At 39.3% G+C, this 21892-nt stretch overlaps 1 protein-coding gene and 1 pseudogene across 1 annotated transcript; one reads left to right on the top strand and one right to left on the bottom strand.

The window, feature by feature from the left end:
• Positions 1-3772: 3772 nt before the first annotated feature.
• On the bottom strand, positions 3773-4701 carry LOC116521733 (annotated as a pseudogene).
• Positions 4702-13167: 8466 nt separating this feature from the next.
• Positions 13168-20451, top strand: LOC116522722 (vomeronasal type-2 receptor 26-like). The gene is made up of 4 exons (XM_032237744.1): positions 13168-13449; positions 14759-15622; positions 17548-17674; positions 19482-20451. The coding sequence occupies exons 1-4, from the start codon at positions 13279-13281 to the stop codon at positions 20378-20380; spliced, it is 2061 nt and encodes a 686-aa protein (XP_032093635.1). The 5' UTR covers positions 13168-13278; the 3' UTR covers positions 20381-20451.
• The last annotated feature ends 1441 nt before the right edge of the window (positions 20452-21892 follow it).

The raw sequence follows: 21892 nt of genomic DNA, 5'->3' as shown, positions 1-21892 counted from the left end.
TCAAAGCTGAAGAGTCAGCGCTGTCCAAAGACGTCTTGTGGCTGGCATGACTAAATGCCGAACGCTGTTACCTTCCCACCAAAGTGGTCCCTGTTTTTCTGCTTGCATTTTTACATGCTTTCGAACTGCTAGATTGGCAGAAGCTGGGACAAGTAATGGGAGCTCCCTCTGTTATGCAGCGCTAGGGATTCGAACTGCCAAATTGCCGACCTTTCTGATCGACACACTCAATGTCTGAGCCACCACGTCCCTTCTGATGTTTGATTATTGTATGTGAATACAAAAAAAAAATATGAAGTCTATCATGCCTCTAAGCCCATCCTCTGCTTGGGTACTTCTAAACCAATCCTGAAGAGACTTTTTCTAAATTTTGGGACAGTTCCAGTCACTCATCACACTCTCAGGTTAAAGAAATGGTGGCCCAAAAACAGGGTCTTCTCAGTAGTGATACCTTGTCTCCAGACACACAGACTTGATGGCAGTTCTGAAGTCCTTTGAAAATTACAAGGAGATTAGAATATGAATTGAAGACTTTTTTTCAAGAGAGATTGAAACGATGGTGTGACATGGAAAAATTGGATGGAAAGTAGGCTACTGAATTTGGACCAACCAATAGAGGATGGTGAAATTTTTCACATAGTCTGTGTTAGGACACAAAAATTATCCACCTTATGTATCCTAATGGTTATATTTACAGTTACATTATTTGTTAACAACATTGGACCTGCAATATTTTTTAGCTTTGAGACACTTGAGCTACTACAACAACTTGTTAAATCCTTTACGTTAAACAAAAACCTATTCATTTTTAAACAAATTTGTTATCAATAATTCAATATGATATGAAGATCCTAAGAAATTAATGTGATAAATAATTTTAGGTTTTATTATGCCTAGACCAGGAGTGTGAAACTCGATTTCACTGAGGGCCGCCTCAGGGTCGTGTTTGATCTCAGGGGACTGGGGGGTGGACGTGGCTGGGGCGGCATGGCCAGCATCACTCACGTCGGGGGCGCTTGTGGCAGCCTGAGCACTCTGCCAGAGAAAATGGCCTCCCAAGCTCCATTTTTGGCTGAAATGGCCTCCTGCAATCCTCTGCCAGCAAAAATGGAGCTCAGAAAGGTTGGGTTTTTCGCTGGCAGAGGCCCCGCAGGCCTCCTGTTTCCAGGGCAACCCTGCGGGCCAGAGCTAAGCATCGCCCGGGTTGGATCTGACCCTGGGCCTTGAGTTGGACACCCCTGGCCTAGACAATGAGAGACTGTTTGAACTTCTGTGGCAAGAATGTCACCGGACCTAAAATTATGACTTATAGAAAAAAATATTTAGAGGACCCAGATTGTTGGGGGCAATATGCTGACTCTCTGTAAACCGCTTAGAGAGGCCTGAAAGGCCTATGAAGCGGTATATAAGTCTACTGCTATTGCTATTATTATTGCACTCTGTTATGTATGTATATAAAAGGATTTTCAAAAACAACATTTTGTTGGAGATATAGTAAGGATATTGGTTCTTTAAAACACATGTTTTTATACTGTCTTGCACTCACCAAGTTTTGGGGGAAAGTACTAAAGTACATAAATATAATTTTGTAAGAAAAAAAACCTAAAATATTCAGAAAATAAAATTCTTTTGAACTACATTCCTTGTATTTGGAATTTGACAACTGGGCAACAGAAATGGATTCTCTGCATCCTTATTATGGCCAAATAACTGACATTATAGCATTGGTAAGATAAATATATGGCTCTCCATTCAATGCAGTCAGCGGACTGCCTATAGATGTAAAATGTATTTGGACAAATATAACGAAATATAATGTGGCTCGTTTAAACAAAATATAGTAAGTTAAAATTATAATTATATAAATCAATTTTATATATGTATATGTACTTGAATAATAATTACATTAGATAATATTGTCTAATAGAATTTTGAATACCGTATTTACTGCTAAAATGATACATCTTTTTTTCTTTTTTGTTCCTCCCCTCCCCACTTTTTAGAAGAACTTTCTGTGAGAGTGTATTTCCCCCCCCCTGTTGGCAAAGTATATTATCAAAATATTTTTTATGTTTTCCAATGTTGCATTGTTTTTCCAATAGTTACCTTTATTTTACAAAAGCTATAAAAAGATTTTTTTTGAAGAGATTTAACAGTTTTTCTATATTGGGAAAAGCAGGAGTTGCAATGTTGAAACTATGGCTTGGTTACTGCTTGATTTTTATTGCTTTAAAGGCTGCTCCATCTTTTAAAAATAAGGTGTATTTGTAAAATTTAGCTATCTTCAAGCATTGAGTATCACATTGCACAATATTGAATTATGGCATAGACAGTAAAAACTTTTTTAAAAAATTTAAAATAATGAAAATCTGGAAAAATTAGCATTTCTCTTAAGGAATCAACCATCTCAAAATGTGCTCTCGTGGGGAAAAAATTATACATGCTGTTGTGTAAGTCCAGTCATGAATAAGCAAGAACCTCTAATATTTTAACATGTATACAAAGAAAAATAAGTCATCAATAAGTAAAATGGCTTGTTTTTGTGGTATTTTGATTCATAATTCGAGGTTCTGCTTATCTTATTTATATGTAAGTATATATGGGAAATATAAACATTTTAGAAAAGCATCAGCACATATTCTCATGGATAATCCCATCTGTGGATAAACTGAATTTTTGGTGTGATTTTGGCCCCTAGAATTTTGGGCTTATCTGCCAATGGACATGGTAGGTCTGTCTTTGAATTTAACTTAAAACAATGTTATACACTATAATGTATTTAAAATGCAAATTATATTAAGGCTCTGTTTACAGGTCAGTGAAAGGGTAGAGTGTTGTGAGAACATTAAAAAGGGGATATTTAAATCAGTTAGTGAATTTAACTCAGAATAGTGAGTCATGCATTGCATTAAAACAGCTTTACTTAATTATGTTGTGAGAATCTTTGAAAGCAGATGTGTGAAAATTTTTATTACCTAGTTGTCTAGAAGAAGAAAAAAGCACCTGGAAAAGCAACTCATTGATTACAAAACTCACAGCTGAGACTTCACAGCGCATGGCACACTTTCTAAACCTGGCTGATGCATTTGCTCACTCACACTTATTGCCTACTCATTAGAGAAGACGCCATGAATTATGCTCATACATACAAGGGCTAATGGGATTCCAGCTACCAGAAAGCAATAGAAGGTTCTAAACTCCTTAATATCTATTGATCCAGTTCCTATGACTCTGCTTCCAGAAGCACAAGCCACCAGATCCAGCATGATGAGAAACACTATTAAGCCTGTTAATAGGAACAAGGACATTAAAAATTGCAAAATACTATACCTAGGTTCTCCTGTTACTTAGAGGCAGAGGTGGTATTCAGCCGGTTTGGACACACACACCCCGGCTCCAAAACTTCCTATGTAGCCTCGTTTTCAACGCCCCGTGCGTGAGCAAAGTGCATGCATGGAAGGCTGCATGCATACGTACTCACAGTTGCAAACCAGTGGTAAACCTAACTGAATCCCACCACTGCGTAGAGGACTATAATATATTAAGGTAGAAGCCTTTCTTCAGAATGATCCAACCCGAAAAGACCACAGGTAGAGAATATGTATCCTTCTGTGAAGGACATGGAGTTATGCCCAGGTTGGGGAAATCTCACCCTTTTTGAGAGTTTCTGGAAGTTGAAATTTTGAACCATCTGAAAAATACCAGTTAAACAAAATAATTGAACTGGATCAGTTAAAGGCATTAGGGAATCTCTCCTTGTGTTATTTTGCCTTTAGGGCCTCCGTTTTAGAATTTTGGCCACTGCCTTGTGGATATCCTTGTTCCGCAGGGTGTAAATGATAGGGTTGATTAAGGGAGTCACCACAGTATAAAAGACAGCAATTTGTTTGTTAAGATTGGAAGCCGACTCAGACTTTTGTTTCAGGTACATAGAGATGAGGGTGCCATAGAACAAGGTGACCACTGCCAAATGGGAGGCACAGGTGGAGAAAGCCTTGTGCCAACTAGCTGTTGACCTCATCTGGAACACCATGATCAGGATACGTGCGTAGGAGGTCAAAACAACTATAAGTGGACCAAGGATTACCAGGACCGATGTCCAAAACAGAATAGTTTCTGTTATATTGGTGTCGCTGCATGCAAGCTTAACTACTAAGGGTAGCTCGCAGAAAAAGTGGTTGATATGATTGGAGCCACAGAAAGTGTGCTGAAAAGTCAGAGTGATGTTGATAGCTGCAATTAGGAAACAAATTGCCCAGGAAACCGTGGTTAGCATCCATTGATGCCTCTTGTCCATAGTTATAGCATAGGTCAAGGGATGACAGATGGCCAAATAGCGGTCATAGGCCATGACAGCCAGCAGAAAGCATTCTGGGCCACCGAAAGTTGTGCTTATATACACCTGAATTGCACAACGGATAAAGGAGATGGTTCCGTTACCTGACAGGAGGTGAGCCAACATTTGGGGCACGGTGCTAGTGGTGTAACAGATCTCCAGGAAGGAGAAATGGCTCAGAAAGAAGTACATAGGAGTGTGGAGGTTGGGGTTGAGCTGAACCAACATGATAACTGCCAGATTCCCCAGAAGGGTAAGAGAATAAATGAGGAGAATTGTGGAAAAGAGTATCATCGGATTTTGTGATGAGCAGAAAGTCCCAACAAGAGAAACTCCCTAATAGAGGTGAGATTCTCAACCTCCATTCTGTTTCCTACCTACACAAAAAAATACAAGAAGAAACAGTGACCATGAGACAAAACTTACCAAAATATCAACCATAGGTACAAGAAAAGCTATTTCGAGGGAGAGAGACAGAGACAGAGGGGAGAGGGAGAGGGAGAGAGAGAGAGAGAAGGGGGAGAGAGGGAGGAGAGAGAAGGGGGAGAGACACAGAAGGAACTGGAGGGAAAGATACACAGAGGGAGAAGGGGGGAGAGACAGAGGCAGAGGGGAGAGAGAGAGAGAAGGGAGAGAGAGAGGGAGAAGGGAGAGAGAGAGAAGGGGGAGAGAGGGAGGAGAGAGAAGAGGGAAAGACAGAGGGAACTGGAGGGAAAGATACACAGAGGGAGAAGGGGGGAGAGACAGAGGCAGAGGGGAGAGAGAGAAGGGGAGAGGGAGAGGGAAGGGGGAGAGAGAGGGAGGGAGAAGGGGAGAGAAACAAGCAGAGGGGAGAGAGAGAGAAGGGGGAGACACAGAGACAGGGGGAGAGGGAGAAGGGGGAAGAGAGAGAGAGGGAGACGGAGGGAGAGAGAGAAGGGGAGAAAGACGGAGAGGGAGGGAGAGACAGAGACAGAGAAAAAAGAAACCCTGAAGATTTCTAATAGATCAGAAAACTGGATGGTTTGTCCCCCTCCATTGGATGGTTAAATTAGTGGATTTTGATGGCACTTACGTGGACTGATGACTGACTTGGATCTTCTCGGTTATTTCCCCTTTTGTGGAGAAGCAAGTTTTTTTCTCGCGCGCGGAGAAGCCGTTGCCGATGGACTCGCCGTCTGCGTCCTCCCGCGCTTATCAAGCCCATAGATCCGGTGCCAACCTCGACTGGCGCCTGGAGGTCGGAGGAGTGAGCCTGGAGGTCGGAGGAGTGAGCCGGGGGGTGAGCTCAGGTACCCCTTTCTCTCGCAGGCTGGATGGGACGGGAAAAGCCGCAAGTCAGGCTGACTTTGCTGCCGTGAATTAGTGCGCTCATCGCGCCCGTACACCTCTCCGCAAACTGCTACAGGAGCGGACAGGAGGACGGATCGGAAGAGAAGGCGGCGGCTTAGGTTATAATCCTGGGCTACCCGTTTCTGTTTCCCGCTCCGATCACTTCTAGCGGCGTGACGCCAGTTTGTCACTCTTTTCTTACCTATGGGCTGGTAGATGGGCTCTACTTATACCTGGCCGCGCGAAGAGTCGAACTATTTTCCAAAGCAACCAGTTCTAGAGGAGAACCTCTCTGCCTTACAAACCTGATTATGTGGGTTTTCCCACTGAGTAATAATTCTCTCTTCTGGGGGAGAGTTGAACGGGGATTAGTTAAGCTGGGTGTTTGGAAGGGAACCCCCGAAGTGAGGCTGTCCCCCATCCTTTTTAACTTTCCTGAAATCCCCCCAGACTCAGTTATCTCCTCAGGCTTGGGGAACTGAGGAGATAACTAAGAAGTATTGACATGGCTCAAGGGTAATTAACAGCTATCTCGTCAGCCTAATATGTTTTTTCTATCGTTTTTAAACTGTTGTGCCTTTTGTAATGTAAAAGTTTTTAATCATAATCATTGTTTGTCTAATATTTTTAGCCTTAGTTCCACAGCACCCACAGTCCGAGATGAAGAAATATGACAAATGTTTGTATTTATGTTCAGGGATAGGGGGCGTGGTGGCTCAGTGGCTAAGATGCTGAGCTTATCAATCAGAAAGGTCGGCAGTTCAAAGAAGGCGGGGCGTAGCAGTGAGAAGATGGAGTTTCAGGCTATTCCTGAAATTCCCCTATTCCGAAGGATTTTTGGACGGGTCATGGACCCTAGCTGTCCCGGAGACGACAGTGAAAGGTAAGGGGAGACCCAGTGACCTCAGAGACGTTCGCAAAGTCTCGGGGGGGGGGGGGGCTTGGTATTAACCCCTCCTGCCAATTCCTTTTTGAATTAGCTTTATGCTAACTGAAACTGCAGGTTGCCCCTAAGAATGGTAGAAGTGATGTCATCTGGTAAGCTGATTTTATTATTCAAAGAGAGATGGTCCGCACTAAAAATTTAAGCTAATTGAAATCAAAGAATAGAAGAACTTAGCGGCGAATTGGTCTTTTTTTATGGATTTATGGCCGGTGGTTACTTTATTTCTTAAACACTTCAAGGAATTCTTTGACATCCCCCCCCCCCCCGTGACTTTCTCTAAGTGGGTTGTAAAGCTAACCTTCTACTAATTAGCCCTTCACGATCTGACACTTTTATTGCTTGGCTGTGTTTAAGATCAGATAAGAACGCACAGCTTCCAGCGTGTTTTTACTTGCAATTCTAACTACGACACAACATGGCGTCGGAATATATCCCTAAGGGCTCACTTCAGATTCTTCTTTCTGCATTTCAAAAGCTGTTTGATTCATTTCAAAAACTTGAAAAAAAATTGGATTACTTGACTCTAAAATATGAAGGAAAAGGTGAGAACGTTGAATGTTTGAATGTTCCTGAAATACAAGTGGAAAATGTGAGAAATGACGTCTGGTCTATCTCAGAGGAAGAAAGGAATGCCATGCTGGAAAGGGGGGGAGCTATAAAGAAGATTTATTTTAAGAGACAGAGCGCAGGAGAAATGAAAACTCCACCCTTGAGAATTAAAGTCAACTTGAAAAGTTTTATAAGCCTGGGACAACATTATTATCTCACCAGTGACATTCTGAGCAAAAAGGTGCGAAGATATCCCTGTTTGGACTTGCTTATAAAAACATTTGGTAAATTTATTCAACGAATGGCAATAGGATTGAGAAGATTTTGCTATTGGAGAGATGTGCTGTCCCAGTGTGCTGTCCCAACAGTATATAGCTAATTTAGGAATTAAGAGCTGTCTCCTTTAAGAAACTACCTCATGGGAAATGTTACTACCTCATGGGAAATGTAGTCCCATAACATGTGACCACATCTGTGCTCCCTGATTGGACAGTGGGGTACTCTGCCCGGGAAATTGATTTATTACTGGGCACTCACTGAATCGCCATCGGCACAACCAGAAGCAGCTTTGCACCAGCAGCATGGGTTAGAGGAATTAATGTCTTTTTACACTACGTGATGGGACAGATCATGGAAAGTCAGAAGAATCTTAACACTGAACTGTAAGTTTTGCTATTAAGGATGCCTGATAATAAACGTGATCTGAAAGATATTCCTAAGCGTGGAGTTAACTGGCTGCCCGAGCAGAACCTCATTGCCCGGAGCAGAACAAGAGACATAGGCTGACAGATGGAAGAATACAACTTAAAATTAGCTAAATCTGATTACTCTTATTTGTAATAGATATAGCTGAATAATAATTGATATTGATAGTAATGTATATAATGTGGAGTTGATATGATAAATAATAATTGGATATGAGAAAGGAAGGTTGGAAATACTTTTGGGCTACACATAAATAATAACCTTTATATTACAATATTGTGATAATAACAATAACTATCACTACTAAAAAATAAAATAAAATATATACAGTTAAATATTAATTAATATGGAGAAAATGTTATGATATATGATACAACTACAAAGAAGGGAGAATGATAATAAATTATATTGCATGGAGGATGGAATTCTTGGTATTAAATATGATGGATATTCAGTTAAAATAGGATATGAGGATTTGATGTCAATAGAGGATTTTACAAACAAGTAAATGAAATGTCAGCATGTAGTTATGAATTAACTTTTTGGCATAGTTAAGGTTGAAAGACGTTTAAATAATTGTAGTTAACTAGAAGTGGAGGTATAATGATGTCAATATGGTAAACATTTGAGTTAAGATATTTGAATTAATATGAATTAATGGAAGAGATGCACCAAAACGTATTGTAACCAGCTGTGATATATATATATATATATATATATATATATATATATATATATATATATATATATATATATATATATATATATATATAATAAACCTGTGTTTTTTTTTCTTTTTTGTTTTTTTCCTCCCTGCCTTGTCTTTTGTTCTTTTTGTCTCCTTTGTTTTTGTCTTTTTTGTTTTTGTTTTTGTTTTGATTTTTTTTCCCCACTGGTGTGGGCATGTATTGTTTAAGATTTTTATTATTATCAATATTTTCAAATAATAATTACAGTCAAATGAAAATGGATATATGACAATGGTGATATGTATGAATATCTGAGTTAAAATACTTGAGTTAATATGAGTTATGTTTGTTGACTGTGGAGGAGATGTACCAAAGTTTATTTGTGACTGACTGATACATTTTCTATAACATGTAAAGAAAGATATTGTACTTGTTTTAAATTGAAATAATAATAATAATAATAATAATAATAATAATAATAGAATTTCTAAAAAAAAAAAAAGAAAGGTCGTCAGTTCAAATCCCTAGCACCGCATAATGGAGCGAGCTCCCGTTACTTGTCCCAGCTTCTGCCAACCTAGCAGTTCGAAAGCACGTAAAAATACAAGTAGAAAAAAGGGACCACCTTTGATGGGAAGGTAACAGCGTTCCATGCACCTTTTACATTTAGTTATGTCAGCCACATGACCATGGAGATGTATTCAGACAGCACTGGCTCTTCGGTTTTGAAATGGAGATGAGCACCACCCCCTAGAGTTGGGAACGACTAGCACATATGTGCAAAAGGAACCTTTACCTTTATGTTCAGGGATATCTGCCACAATAAAAATTTCACGCCTTTTCTACCTGCATTGTGATGTTCCACAGACTTAAACAATTCCATCTTGTTTACATACATCTACTCTTTTGCACTTTTTTTCTACCTTTTTACAGTTTTCCTGGGAATTGGATGGATTTGGCTAAAAGTGCTGCCCAGAGTTGCTTGGTAGAGAGATGGACATCATACACATTTTATAAACATATAAATAAGTAAACAAGCTCTTGGTCAGGGGGTGTGTCATAAACAATGCCTGAACTTTTGGAAAAACAAAGTCTAAAAGTGAATCTAGCCAAATCCAGATATATGCTCATGTTTCTTTATCTTGTTTATTTATTAAATTTATATGCCACTCACCTCCCCAATAAAGTGATTCTGTTCAATGTTATTGTAGCATTAAGACATGTGAAGAAAACTTACTTCTCCAGCCCTCTCAATTCCTGGCAAATAGATGGGAAGGAAATGGAGATAATAACAGACTTTATTTTCCTGGGCTCCAAGATCACCACAGATGGGGACTGCAGCCAAGAAATTAAAAGACGCTTGCTCTTGGGGAGGAAAGGTATGGCAAATCTAGATAGCATACTAAAAAGCAGAGACATCACTCTGCCAACAAAAGTGTGTATAGTCAAGGCAATGGTTTTCCCAGTTGCAATGCTTGGCTATGAAAATTGGACCATAACAAAGTCTAAGCTCCAAAGAATTGACAGTGCTCAGCTCACCCTCAATTGAACTATGGTGTTGGACAAGTCTTCTGTAAGTCCATTGGACTGCAAGGTGATCGAACTGGTCAGTCCTAGGAGAGATCAACCATGACTGCTCTTAGAAGGCCAGATCCTGTAGAGGAAACTCATATATTTTGGGCACCTAAGGAGAAGGAAGGACTCTCATGCTGGGAAAGATGGAGGGTAAAAGAAGAAAGAGATGACAGAATGAGGTGGATGGATGGATGGAGTCACCGAAGCAGTAGGCATGAGCTTAAATGGACTCTAGAGGATGGTAGAGGACAGGAAGGTCTGGAGGAATGTTGTCCATGGGGTCTTGATGGGTCAGACACAACTTCTCAACTAATAACAACAAATATTAGTTAAGATTCTTCTCTTGCTCTCAGTCATCAGAAACATCTGTATGTTTTACTACTACACTATGAGATGCTAAAAGTAATCTTAGCTAAATTGGCAATGTTTTCTTGTTCAAAGTTTCCAGAGCTTTGCTTCTGAAATTGGGGACTTTTCTGTTGCAATTATCAATCCCTGTGTAATTACTTCAAATTCACCTCTAAATCCTGGGGGATGGCTGAGCCATTAGCTCAAGTAGAATTATATTTAATGAAAGAGAATGATGGAGCAGGGAAATTGGCTTACAGAGGAAATGCTATTGTCGAAGGTGATGATATTTGCAGCTTTGGTTAGTCTGATTTTACCTCCAATGATGTGCAAGATTCGTAGAGCTCAATGCAGCATAAGTGACCCTCTGCCTTTTCTTCACAAGCAGTATCAGTCAGGAAATGTCATCGTTGTGAATTTGCTCTCTCAGCTCTATGTCTTCCAGACAATGATAGACTTCAGCAAACAACCCTCTAAGGAGCTCTTTGAGGACACTGTGTAAGATTTTATACAGAGAACACAAATTAAATTGAACTCTGAAGATTTTTTTCATGTTTATGTTAGCTTTACTTGTAATCATTGACATATTTTCTTTGCTGGATCTTCGTCCTCCTACTCTTCCTCCTTTTCCATCAACATTTCAGTTTCATAAGCTTTATCCATGACTCATTATCCATTATGAGAGGATTAGAAAAATTAGAGTTTGTATTTGTACTTGTTACGCATGCATTGATTGAGGTTCGTTAGAGGAATCACGCTGTATAATATTTTACTAACAGAAAATAAATTAATTACAACTCAAACACCTTTTCATATTTATCGCTTCCAGTGATTGCCAACATATCTTCTTTGGTGGATGTCACTCTAGTCATTTACCCTCTACTCCTCGTCCTTCCTTCCAGAATCACCATATTTCTTTTCATTAACCTCATCCATAACCCATGAACAGAACAGAATAACAGTTGAAAGAGATCTTGGAGGTCTTCTAGTCCAACCCCCTGCTTCAAGCAGGAAAACTTATGCCATAAGAAAGTTGTGGGGATGCAGTCGTTAAAATGCAGTATTGCAGGCTAACTTTGCCTTCCCACTGTCAGGAGTTTGATCCTGACCTGCAAAAGGTTGACTCAGCCTTCCATCCTTCCGAGGTGGGTAAAATGAGGACCCAGATTGTTGGGAGGTAATAGGCTGACTCTGTAAACTTCTTAAACAGGTCTGTAAAGCACTGTGAAGCAGTATATAAGCGCTATTGCTATTGCTTTAATTCCTCACGTGGTTGGTCTTGGGCAATTGAATGGAGCTAGTGTTTACTGCCTGGGTGCCATTCATGTCGCCAATGTGGAGTTTTCTTCAGCAGATATATTCTCAATATGCCCAGAGAGAGAAATATCTGCCTCTACTTAGGATTGAACTCACATCCTCCATATTGTGATTGATTATATCCTGAGGAAAAAATATTTCTTTTTTTCCCCTTCATTTTTTTCCATGATTATCTGAAAATCATCAAGCATTTCACAAAAATAGAATTTTGTATTCAGGAAAAGGATATATAACACCAAATATGAGAAAAGGAGGAAGAACAGCTAAGCTCCAGCTCTATGACGGGAAAGCATTCCTAGAGTAGAAGGAACCTCAGATAAAATTCTTTTTGATGGAATGATTGGAATATTTATATACTGCTAAAGCTGAAAGATGTGATTTGCAGTAGTGAGTGGATCTCTGTGCTCAGTGAGTAAATCTCATCTCTTGCAGTGAGTATCCCAAAATTCTTTCCTGGGCAATGGATTGGCTATGTCTTATAGAATAGAACATAACAACAATGTACATCTCCGGATACGCTTCAAGGTGCTACTTGCCACCCATAAAGCCCTCCATGGTAGTGGATCTGGGTACTTAAGAGACCGCCTACTGCCAATTACCTCCACACGACCTATTAGATCTCATCGATTAGGCCTCCTCCGAGTTCCATCCGCTGGTCAATGCCGACTGGCAACCACGCGGAGGAGAGCCTTCTCGGTGGTAGCTCCGACCCTATGGAACGATCTCCCCGTGGAGATTCGTACCCTCACCACCCTCCAGACCTTCCGCACAGCCCTCAGAATCTGGCTATCCCGTCAGGCCTGGGGCTAAAGATTGTAACCCGCCCGAATGGTATGAATGTTGTGTTTTAATTATGTATTGTCTTATATGTAAAAAGTCTGTTTTCCCCCCTTCCCTTTGGATTGTGAGCCGCCCTGAGTCCCCCCAGGGAAAAGGGCGGCATATAAATAAACCTTCTAATCTAATCTAATCTAATCTAATCTAATTCTTTATTGGCCAAGTGTGATTGGATACACAAGGAATTTGTCTGTGGTGTATATGCTCTCAGTGTACATAAGGAGAATAATACATTCATCAAGAATAAAGATACAACATAGTGATAGTCAAGGTTGCCGATAAGCTATCAAATCACACTAGGAAACAATATAAATAGAAAGATACAAGCAATATGGTTATAGTCATAAGTGGGAAGAGATAGATAATAGTAAGGAAGAGAAGAATCATTTTCATAACTGGTATTTTTCAAAGGCAAAACAGTCAGTTATGACACTTCTCATTCATTTCAAAATAATTGCAATACTAATTTAGTAAGTTCAGCTGTATGTTATGTCCTTTCATTTTAATTGAATGCATAGTTAAAAAATATGTATTTCCTTTTCAGGATCATGACTTCAATCTACCAGCACATCTTGGCCCTAGAATTTGCCATCAAAGAAATCAACAGAAACCCTCATCTTTTACCCAATCACACTCTTGGTTTTCAGATCTATAACACCTACTTCATGACAAGTTGGACGTATCGTGCCTCACTGGAACTTTTCTCTACAAAGGGCCAGTTCATCTCTAACTACAACTGTGATACACAGCACCGACCAATAGCAGTCCTTGGAGGACCTACTGCTGATGTGTGTCTACACATGGCTACCATCCTGTCCCTTTACAAGATGCCACAGGTATCAGCTTTGATGGAGCCCAGATCAAATAGATAACCATCCATGTACTGTTCCCTTATTGTAATGGATATGTTTATGCTATATTTTTGATATAAAGAGAATCATTTTCACAAAAATTGATGACTTCTATATACTTCAAGAGAATTCTGCTGTGGCATACTAAAGACTTTAAGGTTATGACCTTAAGCCTTTAGATCTTGTATTGTTCGAAAGACCTAAAAATCAACAAGTATGCTGTGCCTTCCCAAGGATTAATTAACTATTAATGTTTGATTGAAGAAAAACAATTACGAAAAATATACAGATAAATACAGAATAAATACAAAATACCGAATAACAGAGTTGGAAAGACCTTGTAGGTCATCTACTCCAACCCACTGTTCAAGCAGAAGACCCTACACAATTTCTATCAAATCACAGCCCAGTCTCTTCTTGAAAGCTTTCAGTGATGAAGCTACCACAACTTTTGAAGGCAAGCTGTAACATTGCTTGATTGTTCTCACGGTCAGAAAAATTATCATTATTTCTAGGTTGACCAGCCACTTCTAGGCTTAACCAGTTTCAATCCATTATTCCTTGCCTGACCTTCAAGTGACTTAGAAAATAACTTGATCCCCTCCTCTCTGTGGCAGCCCCTCAAATATTGGAAAACTGCCATCATGTCTCCCCTGGTCCTTCTCTTCACTAGTCTAGCCATGTCCAGTTCCTGCAACCGTTCATCATATGTTTTAGCCATCAGTCCCCTAATCATCCTGGTTGCTCTTCTCTGCACTTTTTCTAGAGTCTCAACATCTTTTAATACTGTGGTGACTAAAACTGGATGCATTATTCTAGGTGTGGTCTTACTAAGGCTTTATAGAGTGGTATTAGTACTGTATGTGACCTTGATTGAATCCTTCTGTTAATGCAAGTTAGGATTGCATCTAGAACATTCTAAAAACAGTAAAAAGATAAAAAGTATTTTATGGGACTATCTATCAGTTCCTTTTAATATTATTGAAGGAAGAGAAAGAAATGTGGGGTGAATTTAGGAAATATGCTGTATGCTGTAGAAAATGACAGCAATTGAGACAACAGAATTGAAGAAACTGGATGGATTCTAATAGGAATTTTACATTCAGAGCATCTAATGTACTATAAGATAAATTTTTCTATTGTCTGTTGCACTATAAAATTTGAAAATCAAACAGGAATGTGTATTAATATCTATTGTCATTTAAATGGCTGAATAATATCTTTTTTTTAAAAAAAAAAAGAGAGAGAATAAGTGTCCTGTTGCCTATTTCCTGTTTTGTTTTGTTTTTTGAAGTTAATGTATGGTTCCTCCACTGAAAGTAGTACAGAAAAAGAAGCTATTCTGTATCAACAAATGTTCCCGATTATGGACCATCAATATAAAGGAATCTTTCAATTACTGTTGCATTTCCAATGGACGTGGATTGGCATATTGACTGGGGATAGTGATAATGGTGAGAAGTTCATACAAGATCTGGTTCCCATGTTATCCCAGAAGGGGATCTGTCTAGACTTCATTGAAAGATTTCCCATTGTTGATTATTCGAATAACATTGCTGAGGTGGTGGATGTGGGACTTGTAATGTACATGGTGGTTATGAAAAGCACTGTTAATGTACTACTGGTCCATGGTGAAATTTATGGAATTTTAATTCTGAGGCTTCTTTCCACTAATTTGAAAGAGGAAGATGCACCATTATGGAGACAGGGTAAAATCTGGGTTATGACAGCTGAGATGGACTTCACTTCGCTTCCCTTTCTGAGGAATAGTGACCTAGTCTTCCTCCATGGTGCTCTGTCTTTTGCAATTCATTCAGAGAAGGTGTCAGGATTCCAAGAATTTGTTCAGATGAAGAACCCCATCTTAGAAAAAGAAAATAGCTTTATCAAGCTCTTCTGGGAAAGTGCCTTTGAATGTTCCTTCTCCATCTCTGTTATGAATGAAGATAAAAATGAGGTTCCCTGCACTGGGAAGGAAAAACTGGAAACTCTTCCTACATCTGTGTTTGAAATGGACATGACTAGCCATAGCTACTGCATCTACAATGCCATCCATGTGGTGGCACATGCTTTGCATGACTTCCATTCATTGATGGTGGAATACAGAGCTAGAGGACATGAAGCCAAACTGGAACATCTGGATCAAAAGCTCTGGAAAGTAAATACTCAAGCCAGGTTAATTACTGGCTGTTCATCATATTTACCATCCTAATCATTATCTTCTTTTACCGGCCCCATAACCTATTGTGTCTGGTGAATTTAATGGAGCAAGTTGAGTGTTTTAATGGCCAGATGCCATTCATGTCGCCAATGTGGAGTTTTCTTCAGCAGATATATTCTCAGTATGCCCAGAGAGAGAAATATCTGCCTCTACCTAGGATTGAACTTACAGCCTCCTGATTGTGAGGCAAGAGCTCTACCTCTTGTTCACCGCACCACATATTTATTATCCTTGTTCCAAACCTAAATTAATCCATTCTTCCAATAGGTTGTATCAAAACATGTAGTTTTGCTAAACGTCACCTTCTGGCTAACTATAATCCAAATAATGTATAAAAAGATATCTGCATATACAATATTATAATACCTGCACATTCATTAAGACAAGGATTTAAAATGTCTTATGCCATTTACTTTATTTGGTTTTGCAATATATATTTTATATTGTAAAACATGAATACATGTGTTCCAAAGGTTACCAAAATCATTTATTATTATTGCGTTGCCTACTCATCTCTCTTAAACATTGAAAAAATATTGGTATCTTTGAAATGTGATTTGAATCTTATCACTTTGAATTACCATATGTCAACCCTGAAGCTGATCTGGCCGAAGCCATTTTGGAGTTTCAGTGTTGTCACACTGGAGCTGAGGGAGGGGAGGGATTAGAGATTAGCTAGGGTTGTATACTCAAAATAGGATACTTTCCCCAGGGAACCAAGGACATTCTCACACCTGGCTGAAGGAAGGAGTGAAGTTACCACTTGTGGATGCTGCCATGATTGGGTCATGTGAATTTTTGTGTGATTGAGAGAAAAAAACTTTTAATTGTGTGAAAAACAAGTGGCCCTTCAGAGTTGGTTTTCACCAGATATGTGCCAATACAATATTTCCAATAAAGCTATTCTTTGAGGAATTCATCTGCGCCCGATTTTTTGCTTGCAATGGATCTATTACTTGGAACCTTGACACCTCATCTCTGTCTGTCTGTCTGTCTGTCTGTCTCTATCTGTCTCTCTCTCTCTCTCTCTCTCTTTCCCTCTCTTCCCATTTAGCTTAACCAATTAATGAGACGAGTCTCATTTAATAACACTGTTGGACAAAAGATTGCTTTCAATCAAAATGGAAAATTGGATACTGGATTTGATATTATGAATTGGATCATATTCCCAAATCTCTCTTTTCAGAGAGTCAGAGTTGGAAGGATGGAACCCATGGATTCCCAATGGTTCACTATTAATGAGGATGATATTATATGGCCAAAGAGGTTTAATCAGGTATGTCCAGTTCAATTTTGACTTGTAGACAAATATCTTTTTTTTAATCCCTTAGGGTCTGCTAATACCAAATCCTACAAAGAAATTCAGGTGGAGAATATTTCAAATTCTCCAAGAGTCCTAAATGTTCTCCACACAAATCTGGAAGCTACCTGGTGAGCCCTTTCGTGTCTTCTAAATTGGATGTGTGAATGGAGTTATGGGGGCATTTAAGAACTGGTGTTTCTTGTCATATTGAAAGAGTCTGTTTTCCCATTCAGCAAGAGTCATACAGATGTTAAAAAATATGGATATTGCAAAAAATTTGGATGTTGTAGAAAAATCAAATGCAATAATGGTCTATCTAGCTTTCAAACATACCTAACTACCTTAACCTAATTAAGCTACTTAACTTATTTAATGCTCTGTAGTGCTGGATGGTTGTATGGCTGAACACTTTCTCCAACTGAATTAATTCTTTCCTAAAACAGAAGTTTAACCACAAATGGGAAAGAGAATGACTGTTCAAGGACCGTCCTTAGCACTGTATTACAATTTACTAGAAATTTGACAGAGAAAACCATTCTCTCCTTTCCTTTGTGAACAGGTCCAACCTCTGTCTTTATGCAATAAGAAGTGCCATTCAGGTTATACTAGGAGCAAGATAGAAGGGAAGCCATTTTGTTGCTATGATTGTCTGAAATGTCCACATGGGAAGATTTCAAATCACGTAGGTGAGTTCTTACCTTATGGTATCCTGGAAATATACCTAATTAAACTGTGAGTCAAAACAGCAAAAAAAGGTTTAATTCAGCATTGTAGATTAATGTTGACAAATGGATGATATAAAATGTAGGAAATATATATGCACATATAGCTATACCTACAGGATATATGTGTGTGTGTTTGTAGATGGATGGATGGATAGATAGGTAGGTAGATATAGAGATATAGAGATAGATAGATGATAGATAGATACTGGAGAGAGACAGAGAGAGAGATACTGTATAGAGATAGATAGATAGATAGATAGATAGATAGATAGATAGATAGATAGATAGATAGATAGATAGATAGATAGATAGATAGATAGATATAGTATATACAATTGGTATAGATAGATAGATAGATAGATAGATAGATAGATAGATAGATAGATAGATAGATAGATAGATAGATAGATAGATAGATAGACAGACAGACAGACAGACAGATACATACATACCATATTTTGGAGTATAAGATGCACTTCTCCCCCCCCCCCAAAGGTTAATAATTTGGGTGCAATTTATATGCCAAATATAGTTTTTTTGAAGCTTTTTTTCAGCCCTAATGAGGTGCTAGTGAGTGAAGTGATCTTTTGGGTTTCCCCTGCTTTTCTCATTGCTCAGATGATCAGCTGTACTTTAGAAGCTGTTTTTTATACCCAACCAGGGGATAAAAAGCGTGCATATGCACGCACACTCAAAATCAGCAAATTTATATGCTGAATCTGACCAGATTAAGGACGGTAGCAGTGATGGGTTATGACCGGTATGCCCCAGTACGGGAGTACCTGTGCCTTCTGGGAGCACTAGGTAAAGTTCCGGTATGGTGCTCCAGAGGGCCCACCCACCTGCCCACGCTCATTACCAGTATTGGATGTTTTCAGGGCTTCTGCACACATGCACGGAGCATACAGTGCCTTTGCAATGCTCTGCTGAGCAGCTGGAGCATCATGGGTGGTAAGTACGTATGTACATGCTGTGCATGTGTGTGTGTGTATACTGCGTGAATTCATGTGGTGGATGCCTGGCCCCGTTGCACTGTACCGGTTGCAACAGGATGCAGAACCCACCTCTGGACACTAGCCAGATGAATACTTGGTAGGCAGAATCCTCTCTTTCTTTCACTTCCCCTGGCGGCACCCTGGCAGTAGCAGCTGAGCAAGGGGAGGAGAGGGGCTGGAGTAAGAAAGGAGGTGTGCGATAAAGCAGACCCTGCCACCAATGGTGGAGGGGAGCGCCCCTCTGGGTGTCATCGTGTCTCTGCTTAAACCTCCGCTGTCATTTCTTCAGCTCTTGTGACCAGGCAACGCAGGAGAAGAGTGGGAGAAAAGAGCAGGAGGTGGGTGGGTGAAGAGAGAGAGAGGGAGGGAGGGAGGGAGAGGGAGAGAGAGAAGAAAAACTCTCCCGCCCACATATTGTCTTCACCTAGGTAGATGGCACGGGCATGGCTACGACATGTGTCTTGCTGTGCCTGCTCCAATGAGTGAAGGAGATACCGGCCACATACCGTCCATCTGCATCCAAACTGCCCAGCAAGGTCGATCTGGAGCTCTGTTATCACCTACAGAAGCCTCCAGGAAAGCCTTGCTAGCCTTGCTGTATGAAGAAGTTCCTGAAGGCCTCTGATAGTGAAAAAATGGCTGGTGGTTATATGCGGAAGTGAGATGAGCCAATGGACAACATCCCCGCCTTTTTCGGTGGCAGAAAATTATAAAACATACACTGTTTAGTTTAGATTTCAATGCAATTTGTAAGTTGCTGATTTATTTTCTAGATATGGACGATTGCTTTCAGTGTCCAGAAGATCAATATGCAAATGCTAACCAGGATTTGTGTCTTCCAAAGATTGCAACGTTTTTGATGTATGAAGAACCTCTGGGGATCATTTTGGTCAGTTTTGCTCTTTTCTTTTCTTTGGTCACAGTTGGAGTCCTTTGGATCTTTATTAAACATCAGGACACTCCCATAGTCAAAGCCAACAACCGGAATCTCACCTATGTTCTCCTTATTGCTCTCTTCTTGTCTTTTCTTTGTTCATTATTATTCCCTGGAAAACCAGGCACGGTGACGTGCCTCCTTCGCCAAACTGCCTTCGGGATCATCTTCTCTGTGGCTATTTCTTGTGTCTTGGCCAAAACCATCATTGTTGTTCTGGCTTTCATGGCCACCAAGCCTGGGTCTAAGATGACCAAATGGGTGGGGAGAAGATTGGCCATGTCCATTGTGTTGGGCTGCAGTTTAATTCAAGGAATTATTTGCATTATATGGGTGATGACTTCTCCCCCATTCCCAGATGCTGACACAAATTCAGGGGCAAAAGAAATCTTTCTGCAGTGTAATGAAGGTTCAGTCTTCATGTTCTACTGTGTTTTGGGTTATATGGGCTTCCTTGCCTTTATCAGTTTCACAGTGGCTTTTCTAGCTAGAAAATTGCCTGATGCTTTCAATGAAGCCAAGTTTATCACCTTCAGCATGTTGGTCTTCTGCAGTGTCTGGCTGTCCTTTGTTCCATCATATCTGAGCACCAAAGGAAAATACATGGTTGCAGTAGAGGTCTTCTCCATTATAGCGTCTAGTGTTGGGTTATTGATTTGCATTTTTTTCTCTAAATGCTACATCATTCTCTTGAAGCCTGCACTAAACAATAGAGAACAGTTAAGAAGGAAAACATAAAATTATTTGTACTATTATTTCTTTTCTTTTTTTATTAGGAAACGTGTAAAATACACAAAACTTAGAAGTACACCACATTTACACAATACAATACAAAGAGGAACTTCCTGTTCTTTCTAATAGCAATTATCAATCGATACCACTCACCTTATATTATTTCCCCTTCTATTGTATTTCATTTGGATTTCACCATTCTTAACCCTCTTATTTTACTCATAACTATTATTTTTTGAGTTTTGTTATATTCCTTCATTGATTCTTGTTTCTTTCCTCCATCCACCTATACCATTTATTCCATATCTGGTAGAATTCTGATTCTTCTTTTCCCTGGATTTCTTTAGTTAGTTTGTCCATTTCAGCACAATCCATAATCTTTCTTATTATTTTATCTTCGCTTGGAGTTAGTTTGTTTTTCCATTTCTGGGCAAAGGCAATCCTTGCCATTGTAATTATATGTAGTATTAAATACTGGATTTCTTTTTTGTATTTCGCAGACATTATTCCTAATTAAAAAAACTTCAGGTTTCCATTCTATTTTAACCCCTGTTATTGCCTCCAGACAATTTTTAACCCTGTACTATTATTTCTAATTATCTGTAGTAAAATTGAATCATTTAATATTCCAATCCAATATTACTATCCTAGAATTATACCCTTTCAAATTATCAGGTTTAGTTCAGAATTTATAAGAAAAATAAACTATTATCATATACAATGTCTATTTGTCTATTTCATTTCTCTTGTTCAATCTTTTTTTTTTAAAAAAATATTGCAATCTATGGTACGATTCCTTTATTTATTGCTTGCTAACATAGTTATGTTTCAAGAAAAGAGGCATGTATTCTAAGTGTGACATTTTCAGAGACCATACTTGGATGTCCAAAACAGGCAACTTGGGTATTGATCTATGTTAGATATGGCAGGACATGTACTACTAGTCTGAATTAATCTCATTTTCCAAGACTCCAAAGAATCTCAAGTCATGGTGCAAGACATCACCTGAATCATCTCACTTGCCATTTTGCCCAGTGGTGAAATTCATTTTTTTTACTACTAGTTCTGTGGGCTAATTCCATTCCCATTCCACTAGTTCCATTCCCATCCCACTCCAGGGGAAAGGATACTGCAAAATATCCATTCCCACCACACTCTGGAGCCAGCCAGAGGTTGTATTTGTGACTTCTCTGAAATACTAAAAATTTACCCTACCAGAACCTGCTGAATTTCACCCTTGATTTTGCTCCATTGACATCTGGAATGGAAAGACAAGATTGGAAAGGAATTTATTCGAAGTGTGAACTGTGACTTTTTTCTCTGAAAGTCTGGGTGATACTCAAGGAGACCACTGATACCAGAATGGTGGCCCATTCTGGAAGCGAGGAAATAATAGAGTAAAATAAGAACCTGGTTGCAAGAAATAACAGGCCTTCAAATTCAATTTAAACCGGACATGTTTTTGTTCTGGATGATTAGAGGAACGTTTGCAAAGGTAATCAATTTTATTATAATACA

The sequence above is a fragment of the Thamnophis elegans genome, chromosome Z, assembly GCF_009769535.1.
Source record: "Thamnophis elegans isolate rThaEle1 chromosome Z, rThaEle1.pri, whole genome shotgun sequence".
Classification (NCBI taxonomy): Eukaryota; Metazoa; Chordata; class Lepidosauria; order Squamata; family Colubridae; genus Thamnophis; species Thamnophis elegans.
The sequence above is the reverse complement of the archived record's forward strand: the minus strand, read 5'-3'. Positions and strand labels throughout refer to the sequence as shown.

Coding starts and splice junctions, on each gene's coding strand:
- LOC116522722 (XM_032237744.1), top strand. CDS start 13,279: ATGACAAGTTGGACGTATCGTGCCTCACTGGAACTTTTCTCTACAAAG. Junction 13,450..14,758: donor CCCTTTACAAGATGCCACAG/GTATCAGCTTTG, acceptor TGTTTTTTGAAG/TTAATGTATGGTTCCTCCAC. Junction 15,623..17,547: donor TGGATCAAAAGCTCTGGAAA/GTAAATACTCAA, acceptor CTTTGTGAACAG/GTCCAACCTCTGTCTTTATG.